The 11,236-nt window shown below is 40.6% G+C and overlaps 1 protein-coding gene across 1 annotated transcript; it reads right to left on the bottom strand.

Moving 5' to 3' along the window:
• Positions 1-674: 674 nt before the first annotated feature.
• CCNG2 (cyclin G2) lies at positions 675-10,052 on the bottom strand. The gene is made up of 8 exons (XM_036278330.1): positions 9,773-10,052; positions 8,699-8,836; positions 7,681-7,818; positions 5,836-6,086; positions 5,563-5,641; positions 5,373-5,471; positions 3,114-3,319; positions 675-1,731 (listed from the first exon to the last, which is right to left on the bottom strand). The coding sequence occupies exons 2-8, from the start codon at positions 8,834-8,836 to the stop codon at positions 1,608-1,610; spliced, it is 1,035 nt and encodes a 344-aa protein (XP_036134223.1). The 5' UTR covers positions 9,773-10,052; the 3' UTR covers positions 675-1,607.
• Between the last annotated feature and the right edge of the window lie 1,184 nt (positions 10,053-11,236).

Genomic DNA, 11,236 nt, shown 5'->3' with positions numbered 1-11,236 from the left:
GCCAACCTGAGTATTCTGGTCTACTTGATACCTGTGGTCTTTCACTATAAATTAATAGACATTTTGTTATAATATGAGTCCATCTTAGAGAGAGGTCAATTCTCAAATGACAGATTCCCTTTCAGTGTCTCCAAGGCTATGGGCCAAACTGTGATAGGAAATTTTACCTAGAGGACTTCTGGTAACCAGATAGAGGGTTTATCCTGGAGGCAATCCAGCCTCACTTCAAGCCTTCCCATTGAAATAAAGCAAGCACTTTTTCTTGTACCGAAAAATTAAGATGTGATTGCAAACAAGGAGTACAATTCATTAATATTTTTTATTTTGAGTTGTAATCCATCATCACTTCAAAAAGATCCACTTCAGAAAGCATCCAATGGATGTTGACTTACAACTAAAAAGTAAGTCATCAATGTTTGATTTATAATACAGAATACACAATAAATTATATTTACATGCAATTACTAGACTATCACACACAAGGTAAAAAAATACAGTATTGTTATGTACATTTTTTAAGATTTACATTTTCATATACAGTTCAAAAAGTTTTAAAAATTCTCTGTACAAAATTTCATGTGTACAGAGTTTATACGTCCCATATTCTTATGGCTGTACCACCACACAGATAAGCGTAAAACTGTAACACTACACACACTTAGTTTTTTTTTTTCTTCACTTCATATTCAATCTTGGCACCCATACACTAATACCATTATTTTTGAAATGTGAATTACAAAGGAAGTAAAATGTAATCATGCAGACTTTTTAAAATATATGACAATGAGATAAAATGTGCTACTAGATCAACATTTATCAGTTCCATAGTTACCTAGTTCTGTTCAATTTCCTGTACTGCTTTCATACAGGTGCATGCAAAACTAGCAGATTATGGATTGTTTTAATAACATTGAAATAATATTTCAGTCTGACAATATGTAGGCATTAGGAATGCAATTACCTAACAACCATAGCCTGTTGATTATTTCTGCTCTGGCAGAAACATTACATACTAAAATTCACAGAAATGGCAACTTTATAATTCCCAAGTTTACAGAGTCTGCATCAGATAGTAAGTGATTATTTTAGAACAACAACAAAGAAGGTGTTTGACATTTAAGAGTATATTCTCCGTTCTGAGAATGGGGGGAGGGGGGTGGATTTAGGATAAACCACTAAAGGGTTACCCATTTTCCCTGCTAAGAAAGCACTGGCCCACTCCCAATCTGTTTAAATAAAGACACCTGAAGGCTTTATAAAAAGTTTTAAGACTAGCTATACTATTCATCTTTAAAAATTCTTGAAAAGTAACAAATTGAAGGTATCAACACCTTCCCTCCTCCTCCAAGTAGCTAAAAAACGAGAAAAATAAAGTGCCAATGTCTAAAGTATTGTTATTGTTCAAGAGGCACTAAACCCATTTGATGGCTTAGAATTAAATATGAAAATAGGCCAGATCTGATCTGAATAATAAATAGAAGGTAGGTACATTCCAGTCTATGCGATTCCTGCCTGGATGGGGGTTGGACCAGAAAACTACCTACTCCCCCATTTATTGCTTGAACCTGTACACACACTTTAAATTCTGACACAGAACAATTATATTTCTAAGATGGAAAGCACAGTGTCTGTGCCACTTTGAAGTTGAAAAAGAAAGTGCACTCTTGATCACTGGAAGGAGAGCTACTGAGACTCTCTTCTCCATAACTCATATCTTCACAAGAGTCCTCGCTAAAGGGAAAAAAAGAGAGACGAAGAGGATTCCATTATTTTAAATATATTTAAGTGTTTTACAGACAAAATAAAACTGCTAAACGAGTATCTCTAGTCTCAGGATTTTTATATTCAAAATTTAAGCTTTACAGCGAGAAAATTCAACTTATAAGAACTTCTTAAAGTGAAGTCTAATGTAATCCCCTTAGAAAATACAAATTTTCTTAAGAGGTTTAAACAAGTTACTATTTGCCAAACCATTATTCTTGAACCAACTAATAACTCCATCATCAATTAATTATACAATTCTAAGTATTTCAAATCCAATAAATGCAGGCTAAGAACAACATATCTCCTATCACATGGTTTTGTCTCTCTTGAATCAATAATTGCATCACTGATACTTGATACTTTCAAATATCAAACCAAAAAACCAGTAAGCTATGAAATAGAACTTCTGGTCCTTTATCCCTCCATTATAAAACAATCTAATTTAATAAAATTAAATAATTCATTTTATAAACAAAAATTAACTCTGAAAAAGACAATGGCACTTGACAAAACCATAAAAATACCTACAGAATTTTTCTACATTTGTGGTAATGGTTCTTTCCCCCCCCCCCCACTCATTTAACTCTTTTAACCCACAGCCTTTTCCCACATACCATATGAGGAATTCCTACTAACACTGAAAAGCCTAGAATGCTGTTTCACTTTTTTTAAAAAACTAAATTATTTCGAAGAACAAAGGAAATGGAAAACAACCAGTTTTTTAAAGGGAAAGAGGTGAAACATCAGAGGAAAGACTAAATGCTATTTAATCTCACTAATAACGTGAAATCTAAAAACAAAAAAAAGTCTTAGATTCATAGATGTAGAGAACAAATTTGTGGTTGCCAGAGAGAAGGGCAGGGTTGGTGAAAATTGTCAAAAGGTACAAACTTCCCGTTATACATCTTGGGGATATAATGTAGAGCATAGTGTTTTGGCATTTTTTTTTTTTAGTAAGAAAAAGAGGAGCCCTGGAAGGTGTGCTCAGTTGGCTGGGCACTGTCCCATGCGCTGAAAGGTTGCTGGTTCGATTCCGGGTCAGAGCACATGCCTAACTTGTGGGTTTGATCTATGGTAGGGGACATGCAGGAGGTAGCCAGTTGATGTTCCGATTTCTTCTCCCTTCCTCTCTCTCTAAAAATAAACTATTTAAAAAAAAAGGAAAAGAGGGGAGAAAGGCACACTTCTAAAGTATTACCTATTTTAATAATTAACTACTTCTGGCTAATTATCTCACCTGAAGAAATAATGCTATTATAGTAGGGACTTTCCCTGGTGCCTTATAATATTCCCAGGTCTCATTTTGAGCATATAGTCTGGAAGCTTAATTAGTTAAGGATTCTGCTTACCTTTCACTTTCATCAAAACAACCTCCCTCTGGTATTGTTGGCAGCTCAGGAACACTATAGTAGCTATTGTGGAGGTTCTGGGCTGTGCGCCTCGAAACAATCCAAACCAATTTCTTAAGATCTGGTTTGCAACATTCAGGAGAAGAATATTCAGCTAGGCATTTAGAAACTAACTCTCTCCAGTAAATGAATTCAGTGTCATTAACCTGAAAAAAAGAAAACTTTTTAAATCAAGAGGCTAAAACAGTAGTTCCCAAACCTTGCTGCACCTTGGAATCACCCTGCACTCCTTGAAAAATACTGATGCCTGGCTCCCACCCGATTCTTATTTAATCGGTATGGGGTATGATCTGAGAATAAAGATTTTTTTTAAAGCTCCCCAGCTGGCACTAGTGTGCAGTCAAAATTTGGTAACCACTGGTTCAAGAGAGGAGCACCATATGGACAGATCATTTACATAGGATTCAATACATAGAAAGTTTTGCCTATTGAGAAAACACTGACCTAAAAACAATGGTCTGTTAATAAATCTATTATCAAGTATATTCTTTAATAGTCCCAATGCAAAGGAATTTAGGAATTTAGGTTTCTGTAACAAAGCATTCATTGCTAAAAATAAGCATTTACATTAAGATACCAGATATATGCTAATGGAGTAGTATAGTATGACAGAAGAGGAATTTTCCCAAAAGCTCATCATTCCTCCACCACCACAAAGTGCCCCAGTTTATTTCAAGGAATCAATTTTCACTGGAGATGTTTCCAGACAGCATTATAAAAAGGTTTACATTAACACTAATACATTCATGACTAAAACACAAGCTAGAAGTTACATGTTAAAAACAAAATACTTCAAAAATACTTTTAGCACAAACAGAAGACAATTCTAAATCACCTTGGCCTCCATTTCTACTTAATCCAGCTACATCTTTAACCCCCTTGCATTCTGGCTTCTACCACTCCCTTCTCATTCTACTGACGTCACCTCCTAGGTATCCAATGACCTCCTTCAATTCCCATTATACTGGGTCTCTCATCAAAATTCAATACTCTTGACTATCTTGCTGAAAACCACTTCCCAACCTGATAGTGCTCTTACTTGTCTAGTGTACCTTCCTTTACTTGGCTCCTACTGGTGAAACTGCCAACACTGAAAACCCAGAATTTCAACCAACCTCTACGCAAAAGACTCCAAGTTTCTTATGGTTTCAACTACTATTTCTTCCTCATGAGGAATTTCAAATCTTGATCTCCACTATGATTTATCTTGAGTTTTTATTCCAAACTGCTAAATATCTACTAGATATCCACCACCTGGAAGGTAAAAATCATACTTATTTGATTACAAATTAACTTCTTTCAAACTTCCTTCAGTGGCACCAACATTCTCTCCATCATTAGGTCTAAATCTTGATCATTTGTGGCTCCTTGCCTCATTTCCATGCTTGGCTTCCAAACCCATAACTTGAGTTGGATATTTAGATATTCTCACATCTGCTTGTGACTATCACCTAGACATTCTATCTACAAGCCTACCCTAAAATAATTCCCTATTGTAGTCCAACAGCTCCCTGGCCCTAACCTTTGCTGCCCAAACTTTCACTGTTTAAGATTCTTTTGGTCCACAGCCTCCCAATCATAGTGCCTCTCATGGTCTCCCTTACTCCTCTGCTAACAAAACCCCAAAGTACTCCCAACATTCAGTATTATCTGGCACTGAGACAAAGAATAAGTGACAGAACACACCACTACATGTTACATTCCATACATCTCCAACTAGACTATTAGTTTAAGAAAAAAGACTGTGCCTTTAGCTGGTTTACACCTCTTTATGACTGCCAAAAACATATGGCGCTGGCCTCAGGGGTTTATAAAGAAAAACATAGCTGATGTTATTTTGCTAATATTATTAATGGGATGATTCAGCCATAAAGATATAATAGGATGCCATTAGTATATTTAGCAAGTCTACTTCATATGTGTATTTTAGACAGACCACTATATTACCAATTTGCAAGAATACTACAGAAGGGACATCTGAAAATGGAAAGAAGCTAGGCTAAGGAGTGGGTTCCCTTCCAGCTTAATAATGTCTGCATCAAAGCTGGACTTTGAGAACTTCAACACTGGAGATATTAAAATAATGACTGTAAAAGTTAAGAGCCCCAAAGCATCACTTAATGTTTAAATCATCACAGGCAAAAAATAAAATATTAGGAAGAAAACTTGCTTTAAAAAATAAAAACTGAAAATATTTACCTTGGAATGTTTTTTAACAAGCAGAAGAATTTCCAATAATTCAATGGATTTCAAAGTCTCTACTTCCAAATTGAGAAGGCACAAAGCTAATACAGATGGCTACAAGAAAAATAAAAGTGTTAAGAAAAATAAATTATTTTTTTATCAAAATAGAAACTGTGAATCATACGTAAGCAAGAAACTGACTTACTTTTGCTTTTGAAAAGGTGAGTCGGCAGTTGCAAGCTTTCAGCTGAGCTTCTAGTTTATCAAGGCTCAGTATTTCTTTCCTATACAATGAAAAGAACAAAATATTTATTTACTAAACTTCCAGAGATTTAAACAATTTTTAAGACTTGCCGTTACAAGTACAAGTTGAAAGTTTAGAGGAGGTAAAAGTATAAATTTCATTGACATTCTAATTATTTACTGGTTGGCTACAGCAATGCTAAAGTACAAAATTTTTATTTTTAATCCCACTGACCTTTCTGAAGTATGACAAAGTATAATAGTATGGTATAAGTGCAAAAAGTTTAAGGCAGTAGTAGCTTCCAATTCATAGTGCAATTTTTCTGAAATTATTTTTTCCATCCGTTTTATGTCAGAGGCAGTACATTTGCATTGACTAATCCGGATTACATCATGAGTGGATGGAATATTGCATTCTTCTTCAGCTATTCTAGCAGCCAGCAAAAAACAACAGACTCCAATGCAAGATAAATGTTTAGGTTTCACCTGGAAAAAAACAAAACAAAAGCCTTCTAACAACTGTTACTTGATTTAGCAAAGCAGACACTTAAAATAATATTGTAATAATGCCCCTATTTTTAAGACAGAATACAAACAAGCTACTTCCCTGTACTTACCCTTACCCACAATTATATTTAATCATTTTCACAATTTAAACTGTCTTAACCTTTCTTTAAAAAAAAAGCATTTTGAGCCCTGGCTGGTTTGGCTCAGCGTTTATTTATTTTTTTATCCTCACTCGAGGACATTTTTCCATTTTTTTTGTTCAGATAGAGTGGGAGGGGGAGAGCGCAGAGAGAAACATCGATGTGAAAGGGACATATCGAATGGCTGCCACCCACACGACCCAACCAGGGCTAGGGACAAACTGCCCTTAGCAGGAGATATCTGCCCTTAGCAGGAACCAAACTGGGGTCTCTCTGGACCGCAGGCCAACACTCTAACCGCTGAGCCAAACCAGCCAGGGCTGGCTCAGCATTTAGAGCATCGGGCTGCGGACCAATGAGTCTGGGGTCGATTCCAGTCAAGGGCATGTACATTGGTTGCGGTGGATCCCTGACCAGGGGGTCATGCGGGAGGCAACCAGTCGATGTGTCCCTCTCGCATCGATGTTTCTTTCTCTCCCTCCCTCCCATTCTGTCTGATGATAAATGGAAAACGTCCTCGGGTGAAAATTTTAAAAAATTGCAATTTAAAAAAAAAAGGCATTTTGAGCATTTAAATTACTTAATTTAAATGCAGATAAAAATTTAAATACAAGTTCAAAAGCCAGGTTTGTAACACTGAGTATCCTTTGTATTTTAAACTCATGAAATTCATAATAGTACAAAATCTCCCCCAAAATAACAAAGTTTTCAACTCCTAGAAAATATATTACTTCTTTGGATATAAAAGTAATACATCTACTTATCTTTTAATCTTATCTATTTATATCTAAGAATTATCCCATATTTCAGTGCAACTTTGCCCGAGAGAAGTATTGCGTCAGTTGTGCAGAGTGAAGCATATGTAAAAGCTGCCACGGGCAGATGGCTGCCCTTTTCTTTTCAGTGCCCTGAAAATTGACCCAGCAGCTGACAGCAATCCTATTGGCAGAAGATTCACCACATTTTTCTAACAGTTGCTGGTAATTGTTAATAAGACTGTGGCTCCTGCTTTGAAAAAGACTTATAAGATAGGCAGTTGGTCACCTTTAACAGACTGCTATAATTCCAATTATATTTCAGTATTAAAAACATCTAGGCTCCAACAAAAACATTTTGGGAGATGAAAACCTTACATTAAAGACTGTATACATATCTAGAAAATATCTAAAAAAAGAGTAGTCTTCATTTTGTTATATCTTCAAAGGGAAGATATATAGAGGTACAGCAAAACCTAATTTAAAATAAAATACACTTAATTTTGTGTTTTTAATCTGACACTAAAGATCATAGTTCCAATTATTAAAAGTGTTTATATAAAGTGACATAACTACATTCATTTGCCAAATATTTATCGAACCCTTCTTTAATAGCTATTTGTACTAGGTACTGGGTATAGAAAAATAAAGATGTATTTATAAACAGTGATTAAATACCTTCATAAGAGCCAAAAATCTGTCCAAAATATTGACAGCCAGGACAAAAGTTTCAGTGCAAGACCCAAAAAAGTTGGTTAAACTCCTTAAGTCTTCTACTTTGGCATTTCTCAATCTTGGACACAAAGTATTATCATTCTGCAACAAAAAACAAGAGCCAAAGTTATGATTTTCTTAGAACTAAATGGATAATACACACAGATTCAAATAAGGTAATTTTTTCCCATAACCTTTGAGAATATGGGGGAAAGAGTAATATCATTTAAATAAAGTGCTACATGCCCGGATGGTGTGGCTCAGTGGTTGAGTATCCACCCATGCACCAATAGGTCACCGGTTTGATTCCTGGTCAGGGCACATGCCCAAGTTGTTGGCCAAATCCCCAGTGGGGAGCATGCAGGAGGTGGCTAATCAACATCTCTCATCAATGTTTTATCTTTCTTTCCCTCTCCCTTCCTCTCTCTCTAAAATCAATAAAGAAAAAATAAAAGTTTTTAAATAAAGTGCTACACTTCAGACAAAAAAATGGAACTACCATTGCTTTTTAAAAATGTACATAATAAAAGAGCTTCAGCAATTCCATATAAAAGTGAACTGTTATAGTAAATACAACTGAATTCCCTAAAATGAACATAGAGGGTTACTTGCTTGTTTTACAGGGGGTTTTTTGTTTACTAATCATTTAAGAACCTACAATAAATAAGTATTTCATAGGCAAAGGGTATTTCCACAATTGAACTGTTCAATTCCCAGGGAGTCCCCCACCCAGAAACTGCAGGCTGGAGTGCCACATTTAAAGAACCACTTCTCTAGAGTTAGGATCACTTTTCATTCTTGTTAAAAAACAAAAGTTTGACCCAGTATAAGATTTATCTTAGTACTCCAGGAAATCCAATTTTGGTCTTAAGAGACTTAGTAGCCTTTAGTCTTGATTCAACTCCCCCCCCCCCCCCAAAAAAAGTTATCCTCTCCACGCCCTATCAGCTGTTTGAGCAAGTTAACTTCTCTGTGGACTTACCTCCGAGGTAGCCTCGATCAAGCTCAGCCCTTTTTCTCGAGGTTGGAATCTCTGTTCCTGTTCTAGGTAGAGGTTCAACAATCCGAAGAGCTGGACCCCTTCACGACCTGCCAAGTACTCTGGCCCCAAATCCTTCATCTGCAGCAAAGACACCACACAGTTACCGTGTAACTTGGGGAGGTGGGAATGGGGGTAGGGGGAAAGGGCAGAAAATACCTCCAGCGTGGGGCGCCCGAGCAAACCGGCGAGGAGCAGATGAGGGGCTTAGTCACGTCCCCAGCGCGATCCTACAACCCTACCAGGGAGGTGTGGCACGGGGGAGGAGCCGTGGTTACGTCCGCAGGCCAGCTCTGGGTCGGACTGGCCAGCACCGGCTACCCGGCCGTTTCACTAACAGGAAAATGTCCCAGGACGACGGTGTCCGGAGGGCCCGCCCCACCTGACGCCGTGAGGAGAGGGGCTTCTGCCTCGTGGGACGCACCGGGGCAGCTACTGCAGCGGGTTCTGGGGCCAGCTTTGTGCAATGGGGGGGAAGGGAGAGAAAGTCTCGCGACTGAACAAAGAAGCGGAGGGTGGAGACTCCGCAGCCCCGCCCCTCCCGGAGCCCAGCTGCAGAAGCCCCTCTCGCTGGAGGCCAGCCCCCAGCCTTCCCCATCCGCTTCGGCGGCGCCCACTCCGGATGTACCCGAGTGGCAAAGACCCAGATCCGAGAGCGCGGCGGGGTGGCGAGGCCGACCCAGTGGGAGAAAGAAGTCCAGCCCCGTGTCCCGACAACACCCGTCCAACCACTGATGCCCCGGTTCCGCAACAGTGCGGAGCCCCGGGCTGTCAACTCAGGAAGCACCACCCCATTGAACCCCGGTGACAAAATGGAGGAAGGGGACACCCAGATTGTCTAGAGCCTCCTGGACTCTCCATCCATTCCACCAGCATCTCCCCAAATCCGGGGCACACTGCCCCGAAGCTGGAGCTGAGGGCAGGACCCGAGTCCCTCCCGGGGCTGAGGGCTGGGCACTCCGATGCACCCCGCCCCCGCCCCGACCACGAACAAAGAAAGCCGGTAGGACCACTCACCTTGCCGGAGACGCGCCTCCACCCGGCCGTGGTGTCGCGGTCCGGAGGGAACTAGGTGCGGCGGGGGCGTCCGGGCCAGTCTCCCAGGACCCGCCGCCTTAGCGGTGCCCCCGGACCGGCATCCGACCCGTTCCTCGCCCACTGCCACCGCCGCCACGGCCTTACAACCCCGGCTTCATTCCGCTCCCCGCGCGCCCACCTTCCTGGGGCGCAGCACCGGCCCTTCCAGCCCTGCCCCTCTACGGGCACTGCCTCCGCTGCCAAAGCCGAGGCCCAACCAAACCCCTTGTTTTTGTTTTGAGCTTTCGACACCCCCAAGTGGGCGGGGCACGTGACTCCCCGCGGAGGGATTCCTTGTTCTTCAACACACTGAAAAAGAGTCCCGTCCTCAACCACTGTCCCCAGCCGGTTTGGGGGCCTCTGAGGCTCGCCTTTGCTCTAACGAGCCACTCCCTCTCGGCTCCTAGGCGGAGAGTGGAACCAAGGCGTCGCCTTTATTCTGCGGCAGATCCGGAGGGGGAAGAAAGGGAGAGATGGGTTTGAAGAGCGGAAGGATATAGTTCCTGTTCGCTTTGCACCTTTTAAAGGTCCCTGATTTGTTTTGTTTTCTCTGTTTTGAAAAATCCGCCCAAAGTAGCCGGGTCTCTGATTGGATACGGGCAGAACGCTGAGGGCCTGGTTCACTCTCGAATCTAGATTGGCTAACTGATTAGTCTTTGAGCCCTCTGATTGGCTCTCGCCGTATTCTGCGCTTCTATCTTCCTTGGGGCCTTAGCAACTCTGGAGTCAGAAATGCGCATGCCTGGCGGAGGTGGGGGCTGCTCTGAAGGAATTCATGGACCGGTGCCTGGGGTCTGTTCCTTCCCCCCCGCCACCTCCCCCGTCCCCGGGGAATGCCACGCTGGGTTCACCGAAGCTGCCGGATAACCGAGGGGGAGTTCTCCATGGCTCTTCTTTATTTTGTCGTGAGGGTTCATTTTGCGACAACCAGTCAAGTTGTTATAAAATGTTCATGCTTACTGAAATATTTACAAGTAAAATACTATCGCTTTGGTACTTGCTTTAACGTTTTCCGCCCAAGAGAGAAAAAATGGAGAGGATAGATGAAACAAGATTACACCAAGTTAAGAGTTGTTAAAGGTGGGTGATAGGTGCAAAAGGGTTTCTACTTGCGTGTACTTTGATTTTTTTTTTCGTAATGTTCAGTGAGGGGACTTTAAAAAAATTACTGGTGCACATTGACGAGGGCACATCATAATGAAATAGTGTACCCCCAGAGGGTGTAATTGTGCTGCTGTTTTAATGAAGACTCCGGGAGGTTCTTGGTCACCCATAAATTATCACTTATTGTCCTTTATAATTAGTGTTATTATTAAAAGGCGACACCTCTCCTGAGGTGGGGCAGAAAGCAAAGCAAAGGATGCCTTAGGCCGGAGAAATTTTCACACGAAATATTTGGGGGGG

This window comes from Molossus molossus, unplaced genomic scaffold, assembly GCF_014108415.1.
Source record: "Molossus molossus isolate mMolMol1 unplaced genomic scaffold, mMolMol1.p scaffold_m16_p_1, whole genome shotgun sequence".
NCBI classification, from domain to species: domain Eukaryota; kingdom Metazoa; phylum Chordata; class Mammalia; order Chiroptera; family Molossidae; genus Molossus; species Molossus molossus.
This window is presented reverse-complemented; position numbering and strand designations above follow the sequence as displayed.